Source organism: Podarcis bocagei (genome assembly GCF_964188305.1).
Source record: "Podarcis bocagei genome assembly, chromosome: 16".
NCBI lineage: Eukaryota > Metazoa > Chordata > Lepidosauria > Squamata > Lacertidae > Podarcis > Podarcis bocagei.
The window spans coordinates 32,036,853-32,058,975 of NC_138142.1; the positions used below are offsets into that span (position 1 = coordinate 32,036,853).

The following is a 22,123-nucleotide window of genomic DNA, read 5'->3' on the forward strand; positions in this document are numbered from 1 at the left end:
TTGCTGAAGGGGGCAGGAGAAGAGAAGAGGAAAGCAAGTTTTCAGCCAATAATAATAATAATAATAATAATAATAATAATAATAATAATAATAATAATTTTTATTTATACCCCGCCCTCCCCGGCCAGAGCCGGGCTCAGGGCGGCTAACACCATAAAATCACAGTAAAAACATAATACAATGGTACCTCGGGTTACATACGCTTCAGGTTACAGACTCCGCTAACCCAGAAATAGTGTTTCAGGTTAAGAACTTTGCTTCAGGATAAGAACAGAAATCTGGCTCCGGTGGCGCGGCAGCAGCGGGAGGCCCCCTTAGCTAAAGTGGTGCTTCAGGTTAAGAACAGTTTCAGGTTAAGAACGGACCTCCGGAACGAATTAAGTACTTAACCCGAGGTACCACTGTAGGGGGGAAAAGAAAGGGGAGAGGAAAAAAAAACAACAACCCAATTTAAAATACAGGTTAAAATGCAATTTAAAATGCAGCTATGGCTATGTCTCATCCAGAAAGTATAGCAGAGACATTTTGGCAAATTTAGAAAATCCACCCGGACAGAAATTTTACCCCTGAAAAGAGGATGTGTCCTGGAAAAAGAGGACACATGGCAACCCTAAAGAACTTCTTCATGCAGTGCAGAGTTAAAACTATGGAACTCGCTTCCGCAGGAGGCAGTGCTGGCCATTAGCTTGGATGGCTTAAAAGAGGATCAGGCAAATTCATGGAGGAGAGGGCTATTGATGGCTGCTGGCCATGAAAGCTCTGCTCTGCCTTCACAGCAATGCTTCTGGATACCAGTTGGTGGAAGCCACAGCAGGGAGAGGGCTCTTGCGCTGGAATCCTGCTTGCTGGTTCCCCACAGGCTTCTGGTTGGCCACTGTGAGAACAGGATGCTGGACTAGATGGGCCTTTGGCCTGGTTCAGCAGGCACTGCTTATGCCTTCTTACGAATCCAGTAAACTATACAGTGGTGCCTCGCAAGACGAAAAGAATCCGTTCTGTGATTCTCTTCGTCTAGCGGTTTTTTCGTCTTGCGAAGCAAGCCCATTGAAGGATTACGCGGATTAGCGCTATTAGCGGCTTTTAGCGGCTTATCTGCTGATCGGATCAGCTGATAAGCGGCTTAGCGGCTTAGAAAAAGGGGGGGGAAGCAGGAACTCGCAAGACATTGTCGTCTTGCGAAGCAAGCCCATAGGAAATTCGTTTTGCGAAGCACCTCCAAAACGGAAAACTCTTTCGTCTAGCAAGTTTTCCGTCTTGCGAGGCATTCGTCTTGCGGGGCACCACTGTACTGGAGGCTGATGTGAGGCACAGCACCCATTTCCTTCCTTCTTTGCATCAGACCCAGAAGCAGGGGCAGACCAAGTGCAAATCAACCCCCCTGCTTTTGCTTCCTCCTTGAAACATCTGAGCTTAGCTGTCAACAGTCAGAGCGGCGCTCCCTCTAGCCCAGCGCTGTCTGCCTTGACGATTGTTGAGAACCCTGCTCCATTGAACTAGAGGTGGTACATGGGAAACTTCTGCATCAAAGCAGCAGAATTGCTGTTATTGTTCAGTGTCTTTGCATCCTGCCTTTCTCCTGAGTTGGGAATTAAGGTGGCATAGAACGTGTGTTTTTTTAAAAACACATCGTTATGACATATGAAGTAATAAAAACAAACGATTTGAAATCAAAAGTTAAAACACAATAAAACTCATGTAGAGCCAGCCATTCAAGCACAGTTTGCCCCGACAGCGTCCCGCCGGCCAGATTTGTCTGCACCTTAGTTTCCAAAGGTCTGTCTGAACAGGAAGGTTCTGGCGGAAGGGCAACAAAGAGGGAGGCAATCGAACTTCCCCTAGGAGGGAGTTCCTCAGTCTGGGAGCAGCCACAGAAAAGACTCTCTCTCTCTCTCTGGTTGACACCAACTGTGCCTCTGATGTTAAATGGAGCAAAAGGAGGTGCTCACCTGAGAATCTTTGCAGCCAGGTAAAGGGAGATGCAATCTTTCCGTGATATACACTACATATCTCCCCACACATGTATAGCTACTGCAGGCACAGGAAAGAGCACAGCGTAGGAAACCTCAGAATATGATTCATTAATGTTTAATACAGCTGCTCTCCAGCTCTTTTAGCCTGGCATTGATGAGTACGTTGACAATACTTGGCACGGACTCATTAGGGCTGTAGAGAAAAAGCCCTGGACTCTTTTCCATGCCATTTCCCCTGAGCCAAGAGTCGCATATCTCCCACCAGTTTTATTCAAATGTAGAAGGGTAGCTTAGGATGCCTACCTGGGAGACAGGACGTCAGCTCTCCTCCTACCTTACAAGCATGGCTATGGCTCTCGTTGGTCAGAAAGATCCAGGGCCGCTCCCTCCAAAGAGAGGGGAGAGGCCTTTAATCATCATTATTTAATGTATTTATATCCCACCTTTCTCCCAAGCTGGGATTTCAATGCCTTTGGAGCTTTATCCCCCTCCCTTCATTTGGGGTACAGGCCAGATCTTCCTATGTACTGCTCTCATATTTGAAGGCCTGTCTCATAGAAGATGGAGGGAACTTTTTTTCTGTCATGCCTAGAGGGTAGGACGCCAAATAAAGGGTTCAAAAATGACAATGCGATTTTAAACTAAACGTTGAGAAGGACTTCTGGATGGTACAAACAGTTTAGTGGAGCAGATTTGCCTTGGAAGATGGTGAGTTCAGTTTGGTTAGAGGCTTGTTGTCGTTTTTTAATGGCTACCCTATATGGGGATTGCCTGCGTTGATCTTTGAGGTCCTTTACACTCTATAATTCTGTCTACTGCATTATTAATTCATTGTGTAGCCCACCTTTCCTCCCAGGAACTCAAGGTTGTGAACACTGTTCCTCCCATCTCCATTTTATCCTCACAACCACCTTGTGACGTAGGATGAGAGACAGTGATTGGCCCAACATCACCCAGTGAACAGCCTTAATGGCTGAGGGAGGATTTGAACTCTGGTTTCCCAGGTCTTCGTCCAGTTAGGCGGAAGAACGCACCTGATTTTGTCTCATTGGTTCAAAGGTGCAAGAATTAAGATTTCTTTCTCTGTTTTTTCGCCTTCGGAAAATAGGCTGCATACACACCATCCACATGTTTTACCCCAAAGAATCCTGGGAACTGTAGTTTGTTAAAGGTGCTGAAAATGGTAGCTGTATGAGTAAACCACAGTTCTGAGGGTGCTTTTGAGGGCTTTAAATACATGGTATATATGCAGCCCCCTTCTCATTTAACCCTTGTATTGCGTGAGCTCTACGTTTTCTTGCCGCTCACAATTTTTTATTGTTTTCCTCCCTTGCCCCCTGACCTCCCCCCAAAAAACAGGCTCTCCTTTTGCAGAGCAGGCTGAGATACTGTCACCAGTCATGACCAATGGTGAGGAGAAGTCTTCTGACAGAATCGCAAAGCTGGTTGAACCCCGCAAGTCTATTGGTGAGTATCCTTCGGGGAAGACAGGAAGCTGTCTGAGGTACCTGAGGTACCAATTGAGTTGTCAGTTGAGTTGCCAGAAAATTCAAATGAAAATTGGAGGGGAAATTTTAAATCCATACAGATTAGTATTCCGGACATGTTAGGATACCATGTTTCCTTAGAACCCAAAATATGTCTACTTGGTTATTTGAAGGATGCTGTCTATGAAAAGACTGAGAAATAGTATAACTGCAGCCCAAAAAATTGAGGGAAGGTACATCTCTGACTGTATGTAGATAGTTTGACAAAATTTGGTCTACAGTAAGAATGATTAAGTTAACTTATTATAAAAGAATACATATAAAAAGCCTAATATGTTAATGGTAAAAGGGCTACTTTTTGCAATGCTTTGGAATAACAAGTTTAATGATAATGTTCAACATTATGCTGCTTTCAGTTTGCTGTAACACTGTTACTATTTGAATGCAGACATCTTTATTTTGTTGAATCTTACTTGTTAGAATTCCTTATTTTAATGATTTCAATGGTTTGGTTTGAGCAATAAAGTATTAAAAATTTAAAGAAAAAAAATCAGTAAGGGAAATGGCTGGCCAATGTTTTCTTATTCTTGCCATGTCTGGAACAGAAGTCAATGCAGGGAATGTGACTGGTATTCAATGTTGCTGCAGTTTTTTGTTTTTTGTTTTTGTTTAATTGATTTTTAATTTCAAGTAACAAAACATACCCCTACAAGGAAAACAGGACTTAGAAGTTGTATAGAAAGAAAAGTAAAACAGTAGCTCATGGTTGCAGTTTTAGACATTTCAAGAAAGGCAATCTAATGAAAGTGTCTCTCCATAAGGTTCCGTAAGTCAAAAAAAAAAGTCAATAAAAGTTAACAAAGTCAATAAAAGGATACCATATTTTGTGATCCTCTGATTCAGCAGCTCATAGCCCACTTGGGGCTGTTAAAAGTTTGAGCAAGACTTCACAATGGAGCAAGCTAGCTACTTTTGCTTCTGAGGAAGGAAGGAGCAGCAGGTCAGAACACAATCTTGCATCAGTGATGTCTCTCTCTCTCACACACACACCCATTCTATGGGGAGTGGAATACATTAATCCATTATTATTTTTAAGCTTATGGTATACTGTAAATGTGCCCTCAATTCATTGCCCTTCAGGGTTCAGGAATCATCTCTCCCCACTTTAACTACATTTTGGCCTTGAGCTTCTAACCCCTTTCCTTCCTTCCATGTCCAGACCGTGAAGCTGAGAGCGAAGAGGAGGAAGAGCAGCCGGACCCCAAAAAGCCCACGACAGATGAGGTGCGTGCAAGGCAGGGATCTGAAACCTGTGGCCCCTCTAGATGTTGATGGACTTCAACTCCCATCAGCCTCAGCCAGTGTTGTCCAGGATGATGATGGGAGATGTTGTAGGCTGACAACAGAGGGGTCTCCATCAGCGGTGTCAAGGGGACTGGTTTGAGTGTTGTGTACACTGTATTTTAAGCAGACTTCTGGGTGGAGAGCGAATGTGGTTTAGCAGTTAAGGGTGTGTCGGTCTGAGAGGCCATCACTCAAATCCCTACTTGGCCATGAAGATCACTGGGTGGCTTAGAGGGTCCTTTGGCAACTCCAGGCCTAATTTACCTCATAGGGTTGCTGTGAGGAGAAAAGGGTGAAGGGGTGTGTGGCGGACACCACCTTAAACTCCTCAGAAGAAAGGTGGGATTGAAATGTAGTAATAGTGATAATAGAATTTGATGCTACAAATGGCAGGTGGGCCGATGCCAAAAACTTTAAATGCTTCATCACATTTGGCCATCATTCCTCCCCATAAATTGTAGTAACAGGAATATGACATTATGGTATCACTTCATGCATTAAACTGCATGCATACACAAATGTGTGTATATATTTGTGTGTGTGTGTAGACACACACGCACACGTGTTTAAAGAGTGCTTTAAACATATGGTGCGGATGTGACCTTAAACTTTTTTTTTCTAAACTGTTTCCATCTCCCCTTGTCCTCCCCTCTCCCCTTTGTGACAGGGCACCGCAAGCAGCGAAGTCAATGCCACAGAAGAGATGTCTACACTGGTGAACTACATCGAACCTGTCAAGTTCAAATGCTTCGAGGTGGCCAGGAGTGAGTGAGAGCGGGGAGGGGGATGGACACTGGCAGTAAGGTGTTGGGTGTAAGTTTAGGAGCAGGCAATCTGTGGCCCTCCATGCATTGTCAGACTCCCCATCCAGATGTAGGCCACATTCACAGCATACATTTAAAGCAATATGATACCACTTTAAACAGTCATGGCTTCCCCAAAAGGATTCTGGGAGCTTTAGTTTGTGAAGGGTGCTGAGAATTGTTAGGCAACTCTTATTCCCCTCACAAAGCAACAATTCCCGGAGATCCCTGTGAAGAGGGATTGATTGTTAAAACACACTGGAAATTCTAGCTCTGCGAGGGGAACAGCACCCTTAACAAACTACAGCTCCCAGAATTCTTTTGGGGAAAGCCATGACTGTTCAAAGTGGCATCACACTGCTTTAAATGTATGGTGTGAACGTGGGCATGGTGAGGGACACCCACATGGATGGGTTCAGAATACAATTAGAAAAATTTATACAGGCTCATGCTAGCAGTGGCTACTAGCCAACATGGCTATGTTCTACCTCCATTATCCTAGAGTGGTTTAACAGTCAACCTCTCGTTGCAGAGAATTCTGGGAATTGTAATTCTGTGAGGGGAATAAAGCGTCTCCTATCAACTCTAAGCACCCTTAACAAACTGCAATTCCCAGGATTCTTTGAGCAGGGAAGCCATTGCTGTTTAAAGTGGTAAGATACTGTTTTAAACGGGTAGTGCGGATGTGGCTATGGATTCCAGTTGCATCCAGGGCTTTAAATGGTGCACATTTGGTGCACAAGCCTATGTTTGGACAAGGTGTCTGACCTGCACTCTCTATTCTGACATCAGCTTTCAAGGCTCTCTGACAGAAAAGGGTCTTTTTTCTGATTTCTTTATAACTGGAGACGCCAGGGACTTGAACCTGGGACCACCTGCATTCGAAGTGCATGTTCTCTACCACTGAGCTATGACCCTCTCCCCACTGACATCCACCCCAGTGTGTAAATATTCCCCTGATAGGGAAGAAGCAGCAGTAGGCAGACTGGGAGAGGTGTGTGCGCAAGGCTGTCTGCGTAACGTGGAGCATTAACACGGTGCCTTTTTTACTTCTCTCTTCCCAAGAACGCAACAAATCTTACGAGATGTCTTCCTTCGTGGAGACCAAAGGTTTGGAGCAGCTGACCAACAGTCCCATGGAGTTCGTTGAGTATCCTGCCTGGTGATGTAGGGTGGGTTGAAGCAGAGTTGGCCTCACTGCTGAGCAGTCCCTAGGTAGGCCTCATCTGTGCTGTACCTTTGAAGCAGTTATCCTACCGCTTCAACCAGTTATGGCTTCCCCCTTGGAATCATGGGAGTGATAGTTCGAGAAGGGTGCACGCTATTCCCCCTCACAGAGCTTTTGTTCCCAGAGTGGTTTAGCAAGTCAGCCCTTCTTCCCAGAGAACTCCTTAGCTCTGTGAGGAAAATAGGGGTCTCCTATAAGCACCCTTACCAAACCACATTTCCCAGGATCCTTTGGGGGAAGCAATGGTACTGCTTTAAATGTCTAGTGTAGATGAGGCCCTAGTTGAATCCCTGTGGCAGCACCTTTTTTCCTACAACAGTGAATGGTACGGCTGTTTTGAGTGCTTGGAACCACTTCTGTTCGTAGAGACTGATCCGTTAGGGCAAATGGGGCCACCAAGCTCATTCTGCCTTCTTTCTTACAAGCAGTCCAGGAGTGGCTCTGCCCATCATTGGCTCTGGCACCACCTTCTGTTGGGCTCCCTGCCTTCTGCCCTACTAGTCCCAATGGGCACCAGTTGGCATTGGCTCCTGTGTGTCCTGCTCATGGGAACTGTGGGAAAGAAAATCCAAGATAGGAGGTTATGTATGTGGGGCTCATTCTGTAGACCCGGGCATAAGTAGGAGTTGGGGGAGTAACCGCAAATGCTCAGTGGTAAAGTCAGGTAGTCTAAGCCTCTCCATGAGCAAAGGGATGACATCAGTTTTATTGGATTGGACCATTGGTCTCTCTTAGGCCAAGAGTGAGGAATCCGGTTTCAGTTTGGAGGACCTCGTTCCCTTGTGGGCAAGTGTGTGTGTGTGAGAGAGACATACCAAGGGTGGGCGGAGCCAGATACGGAAGTGGGTGGAGCAATGTATAGGATTCTTGCCTTTTGTACAATAGGCTCCAATCCTGTGTAGAAGCTAGGCTATCGTGCAAAGGTAAAATTTGTATTAATTGCTCCGTCCACTTTTGCCTTCATTCCTGCCCACCACTGGCATGTGGCCCCTGGAACATGGCCCAGAAGAGAATGTGGCCCTTGAGCTGACAAGGTTTCCCACCCTTCAGTTACGTCTTGATATGTGTGTTTATGTGTGTGTGTAAGTAATTGATGACTAATGTTAGAAAGAGGGACGGAGAGCCTGAGAAAACGGAATGCCTTCAAGGGCACGTTGAGTGCTCACAGCTGATCCATGATCATTGATGGGCACGGTAGAGTTGAGGTGCCCTCGTTGGCTGTTGCCTTGACAAGCACCCCTTGCCCAGATACAACAAGCAGCAACTGAGCCGGATATACCCCAAAGGGACCCGAGTGGATTCCTCCAACTACATGCCTCAGGTCTTCTGGAATGCCGGCTGCCAGATGGTGGCACTCAATTTCCAGTCGCTTGGTAAGTGCCATCCTCTCCCCCCCCCCCCCCGGCTTGCTAACAATGAGGGCTAGAAACTTATTTCACATGTGTTTTATTTTGTCTACGGCATTTATATACTGCTTAATCATTAGCATTTCTAAGCAGGGTTTGTGAAAAATAAACCATTCAGAGAATGTGACAGTAAAACCAAACTAAATGACTTCTGGAATAAGAAAGTCCTTGTTGTGTGTCTGATACTCCACAAGGAGGGTGCATGTCTAAGCTCAGCCCAGAGGAAACTCCACATTTTTGGGCCCACAGTGCTGAGACTGCATGGCTTTCATATGAAAGAAAGGGACAGCCCTCCCATCCTCTGGGTTGCATTTTTTTTTGTCAGTCCCAGGCAGAAAGGGAAAAAAACCAAAAGAAGCTTGTTAAGCCTCTGGTGGGTTGCCAAACATGGCTGGTGGTCTGCGTTTTGGTTTAAGCTGGCCAGAAGCAGGAAAGACCCGTGGCAACTCTCTTGACTTATTTTCCTACCAAATTAAAGAGGGAGGGGTCTAACCACACACAGTTCACTTTCACATATGCATAAGGCAGTAATGGGGAGCCTGTGGTCCTCCATACGTTGCCGAACTCCAACTCCCATCTGCCCCAGCCAGCATGGCCAGTGGTGAAGGATGATGGGAGATGTAGGCCAACAACATCTGGAGGGTTACAGCTTCCCCACATCCCTGCTGTAGAGTCTCTGTGCTGTTCAGAGATGGAGGTTTCAAGAGGCGGGGGAGGAGGAAGGATAGAATATTGGTTGTTCTCGCTTGTATGATGTATCGACACTTGTCCTTGAACCTCTGTTTGCCCAGACTTGCCAATGCAGCTGAATCTGGGGACCTTTGAGTACAATCGCCGGAGCGGGTACCTGCTCAAGCCAGAGTTCATGCGGCGCCAGGACAAACTCTTTGACCCCTTCACCGAAGATATCATTGATGGCATCGTGGCTAATACCGTCAAAGTGAAGGTTCAATGGGTGGTGGTTTGCAGGGCTGTTGCCGGGATGATAAACTTGTGGCCCTACAGATATTGCTAGACTCCAGCTCCCAGCAGCATAGCCAGTGGTCAGCGGTGATTGGAGCTGTTTTTCAGTAGTTTCTGAAGGGCTACACGTTCCTCACCCCTGGGCTGTTGCTGTGATGAGCTGCCAGCCTAATATATTAGTGGGAGACTTAAACAAAGAGGGGGAGCTCTTTCTTCCATGCCCTGCTTGCACCTGATTGGGCAACTGCTAGAGGCAGGTTCCCCACACTGATTTAAAACAAGGATTTGAACAATACTGTCCTCCCAACGAAAAATGTAGAGAAGAGTTAACACTTTTCACTTTATAAACAGTAAAAATTTGGTCCCATCTCTCTCTCTCTCTCTCGCCCTCTCCCCCATCCCACTCCCAGATAATCTCAGGACAATTTCTTTCGGATAAGCGGGTGGGCATCTACGTTGAGGTGGATATGTTTGGGCTGCCGGTGGACACCAAGCGCAAATTCCGGACGCGGACATCGCAGGGGAATTCTTTCAACCCAGTGTGGGATGAGGAACCTTTTTTGTTCCACAAGGTATGGGTGAATGCAGTTCTAGCACAAGGACTCGGCTCTTGAAGAAGTCATAATAACATCTAATTTGAATGTGGTATCTGAGCTCCCTAAAATAAGAATGCTTCTGAGCTTATGCAGAGCACATTTTCTTAATTGTACTTGCCTGTGTAGGGACAGATCAATGCCATCAAGTGGTTTAATATTTGCTGCCTCCCTTACCCAAACAACCTTGGGAATTGTAGTCCTTTAAGGGAGAGCTAGACCTGTCGTTAACAGTTTTTCGTACCCCTGTCTAATAATAATAATAATAATAATAATAATAATAATAATAATAATAATAATAATAATTACTTATTTATTTATACCCCGCTCATCTGGCTGAGTTTCCCCAGCCACTCTGGGCGGGGGCTGTCAAACTACAACTTCCAGCTTTCTTTTGAAAATAGTATGAAACAGCTGCATACTTGTAGTGTGGAGGGGGTCTTACGAAATGTAGATGGAGATTCTGTAAGTTAAGCAAGTGGGACTGTCCCAACTGTTTTGATTTTTGGCATGCTAAACGTGGAGCCCTCCAAGTGGAGGTTTGGGCAGCCATCCATCGGTGGTGTTCTGAATTTCCTCCATCAGCCAGTGGGTTGTACTAGCTGACCTATAAAGGTAAAGGGACCCCTGACCATTAGTTCCAGTCGTGGCCGACTCTGGGGTTGCGGCGCTCATCTTGCTCTATAGGCCGAGGGAGCCAGTGTTTGTCTGCAGACAGCTTCCAGGTCATGTGGCCAGCATGACTAAGCCACTTCTGGCGAACCAGAGCAGTGCACGGAAATGCCGTTTACCTTCCCGCCGGAGCGGTTCCTATTTATCTACTTGCACTTTGATGTGATTTCGAACTGCTAGGTTGGCAGGAGCAGGGACTGAGCCACGGAAGCTCACCCCGTCGCGGGGATTCGAACCGCTGACCTTCTGATCGGCAAGTCCTAGGCTCTGTGGTTTAACCCACAGACCCTTCAAATTCCTATTCTAAAAATCACAATGGAAGGTGTTGTGTCTTTGTGTTTCTGCCTTTCCCCTAATAATACACTGGTCTTGTCTGTCCCCTCAGGTGGTGCTTCCTACATTAGCCTCGCTGCGTATAGCTGTCTTTGAAGAGGGGGGCAAATTTGTGGGGCATCGGATACTGCCTGTCTCTGCCATCCGTTCAGGTGACCCCCCCTTCCCCTTCCCCTCCCCATACCCGTTTACTGAGATACTGCCGTTCAACTCAGCGGGGCTTATTTCTGAGGTTAGACATGACAGCGCTGTAGAATACTTATTCTGGCACCATCTTTTGTGCATTAGAGCATCGGGGGTTATCCTGAACAGTCCCGTGGCCCTCAATAAGCTTATGTCTCTCTCCCCACAGCAGCCTGGTGGGGGGTGGCTGTGGGGAGAGAAGAGGGTGGCACCACTCACTTTTTGCTCAGGCCCTGCCCTCCACTGTCCAACCCACAGCCAGCATGCAGTGCCTCAGGGGTCACCTCCAAGAGATTGCAGCCCTTGACAGGCCAAAGGTTATCTATGCCCAGCCTATCGCCTGCTTTATCAGAAAGTAGAAGTGTTTATCCTTAGGGAGCAGATTTTATTAATTACATATATGCACTTGCATTTTAAACAGCAGAGCCAAAAGGCCGTGAAGTGTAAAGAGTGGATACACAATGTTTCTGTGGAGAGCCAAATGCGTGCAAAATAAGGGCAGCCGTCTAGATTTCTAGATTAGCTGGGCTAATTTATCACCGGAAATGTGGTCCTTATCTTGTATACATTTGTGCTTTGCACAGAAATGTCAGAAACCCGCTGCTTTGCATTTAAGGGCCTTCTGGCCTCACTGTTTACTAAATCATTTTCCTTTTTGTACCTCTGTGTGTACACACACACACACACACACAATGTGTGTGCTGTATAATTTGCCAGACAAGGACCATAAACACAGGTCTCAGCTTATTTGTCTGCTTAGCTTAGTACTGTCCACTCTGACTGGCAGCTGCTCTCCAGAGTCTGGGGCAGAGAGGGAGCTCTTGCCACAATCTGCTACTGGATCATTTTTAACTGAATCGAACCCGATACCTGCTGCATGCAAAGCATCTGCTCTACCAATGAACTGCAGCCCTTCTCCCAAAAATACACCAATTGAATGAAAAGGCACTGGGATGATTGGCTAGTGTGTGAAGCTGTGAAGGTGCCTGATACTCCAAAGTCTTCCCACAACGCTTGAGATTGTTGAAGTCAGGGATGGGGGAACCTTTGACCCTGTGAGATGTTGTTGGGCTACAACCCCCGTTGCTAGCTGAGCGGCTCTCCTTGGCAGAGGCTCTTGGAAGTTAGGGCACATCTGCACCAAACTTTTACAGCAGCATATACCAGTTTTTAGTGTCATGGCTTCTCCCAAAGAATTCTGGGAACTGTAGTCCGTTAGGGGTGCTAAAGAATTGCTAAGAGACCCGAGTTCCCCTCACAAAGCTACAGCTCCCATAGTGGTTTAACAGCCACGCTTCCCAGGGAACTCTGAGAATTGTAGCCGTGTGAGGTGAATAGGGATCTCCTAACAGCTCTCAGCACCAGAGGCGCCATCTTGTGAGGGCAAGTGTGGAGGCCAGTGTTGTGGCAGGAGGGGAAGAAGCCAATCACTAGAGCTGCTTTGCCTCCATGCTTTTTGAGCATAGGAGGGACAGAACCTACCTCAGATATATAGGGGGGAACAAAAGAGCTCAGACCCTGGGACTGGCGCCCCTGCTCAGAAGCCTTAACGGGCTACAGTTTCCAGGACACTCTGGGGGAAGCCATGACTGCATAAAGTGGTATTACAGTGGTACCTCAGGTTACATACGCTTCAGGTTATAGACCCAGAAATAGTACCTCCATCTCTGAACAGCACAGATCTTTGCTTCAGGATGAGAACAGAAATCGTGCTTCAGCGGCATGGCAGCAGCGGGAGGCCCCATTAGCTAAAGTGGTGCTTCAGGCTAAGAACAGTTTCAGGTTAAGAACGGACCTCCGGAACGAATTAAGTACTTAACCCGAGGTACCACTGTATAGTATTTTGCTTATTTACATTTATGAATTTATTTTAAAAAAACCAAATGTGTATACCCCCATGTCTAAAAAAGAAATCAAAGCGATTTACTGCAATAAAACATGAAACCGTACAAGAAAAACCATATAAAAAAATTAAAAATAGGCATCAATTAACTATTGAGGAAGGATGCATAGTGACTGCATAGGCTTGGCAAAACACAAAGGTTTTCAGCAGGTGTTTAAAAGGGGGCGCAGGAAGAACCTGCTGAATCTCTAAAAGGTAAAGGGACCCCGACCATTAGGTCCAGTTGTGACCGACTCTGGGGTTGCGGCGCTCATCTCGCTTTACTGGCCGAGGGAGCCGGCGTACAGCTTCCAGGTCATGTGGCCAGCATGACTAAGCCGCTTCTGGCGAACCAGAGCAGCGCATGGAAACACCATTTACCTTCTCGCCAGAGCGGTACCTATTTATCTACTTGCACTTTGACGTGCTTTTGAACTGCTAGGTTGGCAGGAGCAGGGACCGAGCAATGGGAGCTCACCCCGTCGCGGGGATTCGAACCGCCGACCTTCTGATCGGCAGGTCCTAGGGCAGATTATTTCACCAGACTGGGCCGGTGACACTAAAGTCTCAGTTTTAAATACACGGTGTGGTTGTGGCATTGGAGTCCGGCAACATCTGGAATCCTGATGTCAGAATCTGGTGCCTTCTGCCTGCAGAGTAATGCTTTACCAATAAGCTGTTCCTTTCCCCTAATGACCGTTCCCTCTCCATTTCCAAGAATTGGCCTTTCCTAACACCTGTGCTTGCTGCCGCTGAATATCTACCTCTCCGTTCTTACTGTTTTTTTTCCTGTGTTTTCCCTTCCCTTTGTCCCACAGGCTACCACTACATTTGCCTGCGCAGCGAAAGCAACCAGCCCCTCTGCCTCCCGGCCTTGCTGGTCTACACTGAAGCCTACGACTACATCCCAGACGATCACCAAAGTAATTGAATGCTTGCGGTGGGAGGCGTTTCACGATCAATCCCTCTTCCCAGGGAACTCTGGGGAATTGTAGTAGCTCTGTGAGGGGAACAGCTTCCTTAGCAACTCTCCGTGCCAAACCAAGGAAACTACATTTCCCAGGATTCTTTGAGGGGGGAAACCCATGCCTGTTTAAAGTGATACGATACTGCTTTATACAGTGCAGATGGGGACACATGATTCGTCACTGAAGGTTAGCCACTTGGCTGATCTGTATCGATGATAAGGTTAGCTTGACCTATCGTATCTAGAAGGCTACTGTTGCACACCAGGAGAATAAGAAGGAGAATATGTGCTGATGTGAAAAGGTGGTACCTTTCTGCTTGTGCCTGATCATGTCTTTTGAGCCCTGCTCACCTTGACTATTGAGGAAGACTCCTTGGGGTTTGAAACACGTTTCGTCTCCAGTATAGATCTGTTCATTCTTAGTCACATCAGACTGCTGCTAGGACGCTGTATCAGCCTCCTGTATTTTTGTGTAATTTTATCCACCTCTTTGTTATATGTTTCACATTTTTTGTGAGATTATAGTCGTGTTTTATTCTTGGATACATTTTAGTAGCAGTTTACGTATGGGTTTTCTTTTGGGGGGGTGAGGGCTCTTGCCCAATTTTGGGTTGTGTTCTATTACGTTTATTCATTTATTAAATTCCTTGTATCGAACACAGTTGTGCTCTCAGTAGCCCTGCTGAAATTAAGGGACCTAGTTGGCCATGTGCATTAACTTGCTAACTCTGAGTAGGTCTACTCTGAGTAGGACTGATTATTTCAAAAGATTTATATACCTCTGGATTGTAATAAAACCTTAAAAGTGGCTTACAAATGAGAATAACCAATAATAAAATTAGCAGTTTAAAAAAATGTTTAAATCGGCCATCTAAAATGATTGAAAAAATAATAATTAAAATCAGTATATGTGCTGCTGAAGCAAGTGCAGAAAAAAATAATTAAAATCAACGATAAGCTGAAAACAAGATTTAAAACACATGTGAACATTCTACATGTCTGGATAGGCTTGTGTAAACAAAAATATTTTTAGCAGGGCTAGTATGTCTTAAGGAATCTGTGTCTTAAGTCCAACTTTGGAGACTGGGATGTGCATATCCTAATTTTTTGTGATGAACATAGGTCCATTAATTTCACTGGGTCTAGTTCAGTTGTGCAAGCATGCACGCAGAGACAAACAGGCTTCCTCATGTGTTAAAACTAATGGGTCTTCTTTTTCCCTCAGATTATGCAGAGGCTCTGATCAACCCCATTAAACACGTCAGCTTAATGGACCAGCGAGCCAAGCAGCTTGTGGCTTTGATAGGAGAGAGTGAGGTGAGGGCAGCCATGGCACACAGAGGGAGGGAAGTGGATATGGGGCTGGAAGGGTTTCATTTTCGTTGGACCTGATCTGCACCTCCCCATGTGGGTTGGATCGCAGTTACCTCCCAGGTTTCATAGTTCTCTGAATTCTGCCATAGAATCCTCTACTTTTTTTAAAAAAAAAATGTATTAGAAGGGCATAATGTGTAATAAAAAGGTTGTATGCAGTGTTGGTCCTATTCAAAGTAGACCCATTGAAATTAATGGACACTGCTAACTTGGGTTCATTAATGTCAGTGAGTCTCCTCAGAATAAAACTGACTTGGATACAGCCTGGCATGTTAACGAGTATATTTTTAAAACATACATATTTATTTTTCAGAGGAAACAATAGTGTTTCTTTTAAACTAATTTTAATTAAAAAAAATTAATGGCTTTAACCCACCCTGGCATCTTGTGGTGAAGGGTGGGTTTAAAAGTTGAATGAAGAATGGGGATTTTAAAAAGTTACAGGTTAAGACAGAAAATGGATTTATGAAAGAACCCTGTGTGAAACTGGGAAGAGACAGATTCTCCTGTTGCTAAGAAGGCGGGACAAGGGATTAAACCTATGGAAGTGCAGGCAACTCCCTCCTTGCCAGTGATGTAATGGTCCAGGGTCAAGGACTCCTTACTATTTCTGCAGCAGGGTCTCTGTCTCCAGCATCCTACAGCCGCCCAATCAGCATGAAAGGGGGTCTTTTTAGCCACTGCATGCTCCAAAGCTAAGCATTTAGGGTCGCTTCATGTTCAAGAGAACGGTGTGCAAGTTCTGTTACGTACAACGAAGCTTCAGGCCAAACGCAAGTCCCACTGAGAGAAGATATTGGAGCACTCCAAATCATGTACATGCACAGAAAATAGCAGATCTAGCTGAAAGGCACCAATAACTGCAACGTACCCCCTTCATATTACAGTTGTGTAATTGCAAGATTATTGTACAATCTTAGAAGGGTGAGGGTGTGACTCTTCTGAAGGGACCCCACACTTCTGAATTTGCCACTGTGCTACTTTTCCTCGCCAGCAGGAGAATGCAGAGAAGCCACGGACATCAGTGTCGAGAAGTTCCTCTGGTGTGACCGCTGGCCCCACTGAAGAGGCACACAAGCCCCCACCTCCCCTGCTCCCCCCAACCCGGAGCCCCAGCGTAGTTCCCAGTCAAGGTAAGATCTAAAGTAGGCCTCTATGTGGACGTGGGTGGCGCTGTGAGTTAAACCACAGAGCCTAGGACTTGCCGATCAGAAGGTCGGCGGTTCGAATCCCTGTGATGGGGTGAGCTCCCGTTGCTTGGTCCCTGCTCTTGCCAACCTAGCAGTTTGAAAACACATCAAAGTGCAAGTAGATAAATAGGTACCGCTCCAGCGGGAAGGTAAACAGTGTTTCCATGCGCTGCTCTGGTTTGCCAGAAGCGGCTTAGTCATGCTGGCCACATGACCAGCTGTACGCCGGCTCCCTCGGCCAATAAAGCGAGATGAGCGCCACAACCCCAGAGTCGGTCACGACTGGACCTAATGGTCAGGGGTCCCTTTACCTTTACCTTTAGGCCTCTATGTATGTCCTGCAAAACTCTCCCTAGGCCTCACCCCTCAACAGCCCTACTGTGCTCCCTCTTTTTGCCTGGCTGGAATATGTCCTTGAACTTGGATATGCTAGTCTATTGTACAGACAAGTTTACATGCAGGCATTTTTTTTTGCCTAATGTGGGGCCTGAGCCCACAACTCTGAAATCTCATGCTCCACCAACTGAGCTATATTTCCTCTATTTTTTCAGGTTTTCCTTCCACTACTTGCGAATGGCTGGGGTTTTCTTTTGTTTTGTTTTTTTGCTTACCTTTTTATTTTGCCTATAGCCTTACAGCAACAGGGTGTCTTCTTTCTCCCCACCCCCAGCTTCCTGCCCCCCTCCAAACAATGGAGACACATTCCCCTGAACTATGCTGGGAAGATCCCCTGTGTTGCTGTGGCCTGGTGATTACCAGTTTGTGGTAATGCAGGGATGGGCTTTTCCACCGGTGGCACCATTGTCACAAAATGCTCTCCCTGCTGTAATAGGTCCCATCAGTATTGGCATGCCGCCGGCTCTTGAATACACACCTGCTTAGAAAAGCATTCTCCTGATCTCCTGAGTTGAACCTGCTCTTTTGACTGTTTTAAGGGGGGTGGGTTGTTGTACAATTTAATTGTGGGTGCTTCTCTTCAGTGTTTTGATGGAAGTGATTTATTCTATATTTATTTACTTTTACGGTCTTTATAATGCTTATCTTCCCATTGCTTTCTTCATGGTGCCAATTAACTCAATACAACGAATCACGTGTGGCTATACTTTTTATAATCTATTTTATACTTGTAAAGCCTTTAGAAGGCATTTTGGCAAGTAAGTGGCATATTCATTATTAAATGCTTACTAATATTAATATTATTGATCTGTCTGCTCCCAAGAACTGCCGGTAGCAGCCTTCTAGCAATAAACAAGTTCTAGGAAAACACAGTTGGGGTTTATGCGGTTGGGGTTACTGCTGCCACAATTGCTGTCTTTGCAGTGGGTACATTTTCTAGGAATGTGCCCCACTACCTCCCCATACTTTCCTGGACCCGTGTTTTAAGAACAAACTTCTAAAAGGATACCCTCATGCCCCTTTCGTTGTTTTAACTCCTGTTTCTCATTTCTTTCTCTCTCGCCTTCTCTCAACCCTGTAGTGCAAAGGGACGATCTGATTGCCAGCATCCTTGCAGGTAAGAAGACACTGTTGTGCCAACACCCTTGAAGATAGAATCCAAAGGTCCTCTAGACCAGCCTTTCCCAACCTTGAATCCCCAGATGCTGTTAGACTACATTTCCCATCATTCCTCTGTGCTGGTTGGGGCCACTGTGAGTTGTAGTGCAGCAACATCTAGGGACCCATAACTGGGAACAGCTGCTCTAGATCACTGATTTCTTAAACTGTGGGCCCACAAGCCCCGTTCAGGGTTGTCTGTTGCAGCCCAGTTGAACTTTTTCTGTCGTTGACTCTTGTGCTTGACTTACTTCTTTGGCTAATGGAGACTGAGGCCATTTTGCCCAGGCAGGGCCAGTGTGGCATAATGGTTAGAGTGTTGGACTAGGACTGGGGAAAGACCCAGCTTCAAATCCCCACTTGGCCATGAAGCTCATGGGGTGACCTTGGGACAGTCATGCTCTCTCAGCCTAACCTACTTCACAGGGTCATTGTGAGGATAAAATAGGGAAGGGGAGAACAGTGTGTGCTGTCTTGAGCTCCTTGGAGGAAAGGCAGAATATAAATCTAATTATAAATACAAATAAATAAATTATCACACAGGCTAACAAGACCCTGTCCTAGAATCTGAGATTCTCATAATGCGATGCTGGTTTTGATGCCAGTGCTGGAAAACAAACTGTCGTGAAAATATAAGTTGTGAATGTTTTTTATTTGTATAATGCCATATTTTTCCGTGTATAAGACGCCCCCATGTATAAGAGGACTATTTTTGAGGACTCCAAATTAAGGAAACACCCCTCAGCACTACCCATGTATAAAATGAGCCCCAATTTCAAACCTAATTTTTTAGTTTAAAAAAATCCCTAGTTTTATACACGGAAAAATACGGTAATTAACCCATCTTCCAAGACCCTCATCAATTTTCAAGTGGGGGAAGGAAAAGTCTTGAACTGCTACTGTGGATTTCAAAAATAAACCTGCCTTATGGTGGAACTACAGACAGTCATTTTTAGTTCTCTCTGGAATCAAGTTCCTAGTCCTTTTGACTCCAGAGAGAAACTTGAAAACGTGTGGACAGGGGCAGGTGGGAACTGCCTTGCACTGCACGTGCTCTCTCTCATCCCCTTGTTGTTGGACGGGGATTACAGTATTCTGTGACCCATTGTGCCTGGGTGGGTGTTTTGGGGGGTATCTTCCAGAAGTGTCCCCCCAGTCCCTGGAGGAGCTGCGCCAGCACAAGTCCTTTGTGAAGCTGCTGAAGAAGCAGTACCGTGAGCTGAAGGAGCTCCGGCGGAAGCACATGAAGAAGATCTGCAGCCAAAACAAGAAGCAGAGCGCCCAGTTCTCCCCGGGGGAAAAAAGCCGGTTGCGCAGCCAGGAAGGGTGAGAAGGGACTGGCTGGGGCTCCTGCGTCCGTGGCTAGAAGCGGGAGAGCTGCCTTCATGGGAAAGTCTTGCTGCAGCACACTAACAGAGGGCTCAGCCATACTTCACTTGCCTGAGAGGTTTTCTGCAGCTTTCCCCACAGAAAAAAAACAGAAATCCGCAGAATTGCTGTTTAGTCCAATTCAGTGATAAACCATGACTTTTCTTAGAGGAAAGCAGCAAGGCATTTCTCGGGGGTCTCTTCCAATTCTACAGTCCTGGCGCTCTGTGCAGCTAGAGCCAGCCAGATCTCAGACCAGGGATGGGGATTGGAATAAGCAGAGTGCAGGCTGGTTTGGGGATGCCATTAGAAGAGGAATGGACAAGTCGATGGCTAGGACAAAGCGGCAGGGCAGAGGCAAAACTGCTTGGAGCCCTGCCTAGGAAGCATGAGGAAAGCAGAAAACTGCTCAGAGCAGTGCTTTTCTGGGCCTGGGACAAGCAGAAGTGTGTGTTTGCTTTGTCTGTGATTGGCTCTGCCTACTTGTAGGGCTCCCCTCCCCCCTCATCTAGATAGGTAGCAGCTGCCTTTGAACTTACCCAAGAGGCAGGATTTTACTGGGAGGAAAAAGGGGGGGGACGGTATATGACCCCACCCCCAACTCTCTTCCACCTGCTTGGTTACTCGACAGAGTGGTGCATGCGTGGGGCTACCTGTGAAGGTGACCTGGAAACTGCAATTAATCCAGAATGCGGCAGCTAGACTGGTGACTGGGAGTGGCTGCCGGGACCACATAACACCGGTCCTGAGAGATCTGCATTGGCTCCCAGTATGTTTCCGAGCACAATTCAAAGTGTTGGTGTTGACCTTTAAATCCCTAAACTGCCTCAGTCCTGAAGGAGCGTCTCCACCCCCATTGTCCAGCCCGGATGCTGAGATCCAGCGCCAAAGGCCTTTTGGTGGTTCCCTCATTGCGAGAAGTGAGGTTACAGGGAACCAGACAGAGGGCCTTCTCGGTAGTGGCACCCGCCCTGTGGAACACCCTCCCATCAGATGTCAAGGAAACAAGCAGCTATCTCATTTTTAAAAGACACCTGAAGGCAGCCCTGTTTAGTGAAGTTTTTAATATTTAATGCTGTATTGTTTTTAACACTCGATTGGGAGGTGCCCAGAGTTGCTGGGGAAACTCAGCCAGATGGGCGGGGTATAAATAATAAGTTATTATTATTATTACTCATTCCTTGTTGATTTTTACTGTGTGCTCCCCATTCTGCTTGAGCTTGTGCGCGGCAGTCTTTACCCTTTCTTGCCAACTTGCGCCTCCTGACGTGCGGCTCTTTTCCTTCCCCCTGTAGGTCTCAAAGTTCTTTGGAGCTGGATCAGGAGAGCCAGATGCAAGGTCTGCTGCAGCTGCGGGAGGTTCAGCACCAGCTGGAGAGGGACTGCAAGCGAGAGCACCTGCGCCAGGTGTTTAAAGGCAGGGCGGGGCTTCAAATAGTGGGCTCTAAGCCGGAGGTGCTGTGGGTGTCCATGTGTTGTTGTTAGGCTCTTCTCAGCCCAAGCTAGCATGGTTGGGGATGATGGGAGCTGAAGCCCAAGAGCACCTGCTGGCCCTGAGATTCAGCGTCCCTGTTCCCAAACCACCCTGACCCTGCTGGGAAAGTTTCTGTGTGCGCACAAAGGTCAATTGCACAAAGACCTTGAGATGTCTGAGCGGGTGGTTCTGTGTCTTGTAGTGCTGAGCTCTAGTTTCGGCCTTTTTTAAAAAAAGAAAGAAAGAAACGATTCCAAGTTTTGTCCTCATGTCAAAATCTGTGCTCCTGTGGTTCTGCTCGTACCCAACAGAATATTAAAAGCACAATAAATGTCATACATTAAAATCTCCCTTTTTTTGTGTGCCTCCTCCACAAGAGGTTCGAAGGGTGGTAACATGAGAACGGGGCCTTTTCTGCTGTGACTCCCCACTTGTGATTTGCTCTCCCCAGGGACGCTCCCCTGGCACCCTTTCATTATATATCCTTAGGTGGCAGTGAAAACGTTCCTCTTCTAATTAAACAATCTATGGTCTTTTAAACCATAGGTGAGAGCTAGATAGATTAAGAAGAAAGAACTAGATGGGCTAGCAGCCAATTGAAATGGGGACTCTAATGTGCACATTTTTTTTTTTTTTTTGAGAATTACTTTTTATTCTGTGTAATAAGAAGTTTTGGTGGATTTGACTATGGTTTTATTGCACATAAAGCGACTGCTGTATTTCCCCCCCTTTTACCCTTCTTTGGATGTTGCCATGGCCTTTGGCTAGTGCAATATGTAAGTAAGTAAGTCAGTCAAGCAAGCAAGCAAAAACAGTTGTTTTTAATTGTTGCATTGTTTTATTATTTTTGTCAACCACTCTGGGATTTGTTTATTTGTTTACAATCAACCAGTATATCAATTTTTAGAAGATAATAACAACAGACACACCCTGGGCCCATTTTAAAGGTAAAGGTCCAGTCGTGACCGACTCTGGGGTTGCGGCGCTCATCTTGCTCTATAGGCCGAGGGAGCCGGCGTTTGTCCGCAGACAGCTTCTGGGTCATGTGGCCAACATGATTAAGCCACTTCTGGTGAACCAGAGCAACACATGGAAACGCCGTTTACCTTCCCGCCAGAGTGGTCCCTATTTATCTATTTGCACTTTGACGTGCTTTCGAACTGCTAGGTTGGCAGGGGCAGGGACCGAGCAACGGGAACTCACCCCGTCGCGGGGATTCGAACCACCGACCTTCTGATTGGCAAGTCCTAGGCTCTGTGGTTTAACCCACAGCGCCACCCGTGTCCCTGGGCCCATTTTAGAGGAATATTAATTCCTGCCCCCATTTCTCTC

At 46.4% G+C, this 22,123-nt stretch overlaps 1 protein-coding gene across 1 annotated transcript in view; it reads left to right on the forward strand.

The window, feature by feature from the left end:
* PLCB3 (phospholipase C beta 3) overlaps nucleotides 1-22,123 on the forward strand; it is a 67,936-nt gene that overhangs the window by 36,935 nt on the left and 8,878 nt on the right. The window contains exons 14-27 of the mRNA XM_081174312.1: nucleotides 3,256-3,437; nucleotides 4,677-4,741; nucleotides 5,469-5,565; nucleotides 6,670-6,754; nucleotides 8,081-8,205; nucleotides 9,030-9,184; nucleotides 9,612-9,773; nucleotides 10,852-10,951; nucleotides 13,683-13,787; nucleotides 15,057-15,148; nucleotides 16,200-16,338; nucleotides 17,873-17,908; nucleotides 19,092-19,275; nucleotides 20,613-20,724. Of these exons, the coding sequence (XP_081030438.1) occupies nucleotides 3,256-3,437; nucleotides 4,677-4,741; nucleotides 5,469-5,565; nucleotides 6,670-6,754; nucleotides 8,081-8,205; nucleotides 9,030-9,184; nucleotides 9,612-9,773; nucleotides 10,852-10,951; nucleotides 13,683-13,787; nucleotides 15,057-15,148; nucleotides 16,200-16,338; nucleotides 17,873-17,908; nucleotides 19,092-19,275; nucleotides 20,613-20,724 (1,639 nt within the window). The remainder of the gene's footprint in view (nucleotides 1-3,255; nucleotides 3,438-4,676; nucleotides 4,742-5,468; nucleotides 5,566-6,669; nucleotides 6,755-8,080; nucleotides 8,206-9,029; nucleotides 9,185-9,611; nucleotides 9,774-10,851; nucleotides 10,952-13,682; nucleotides 13,788-15,056; nucleotides 15,149-16,199; nucleotides 16,339-17,872; nucleotides 17,909-19,091; nucleotides 19,276-20,612; nucleotides 20,725-22,123) is intronic.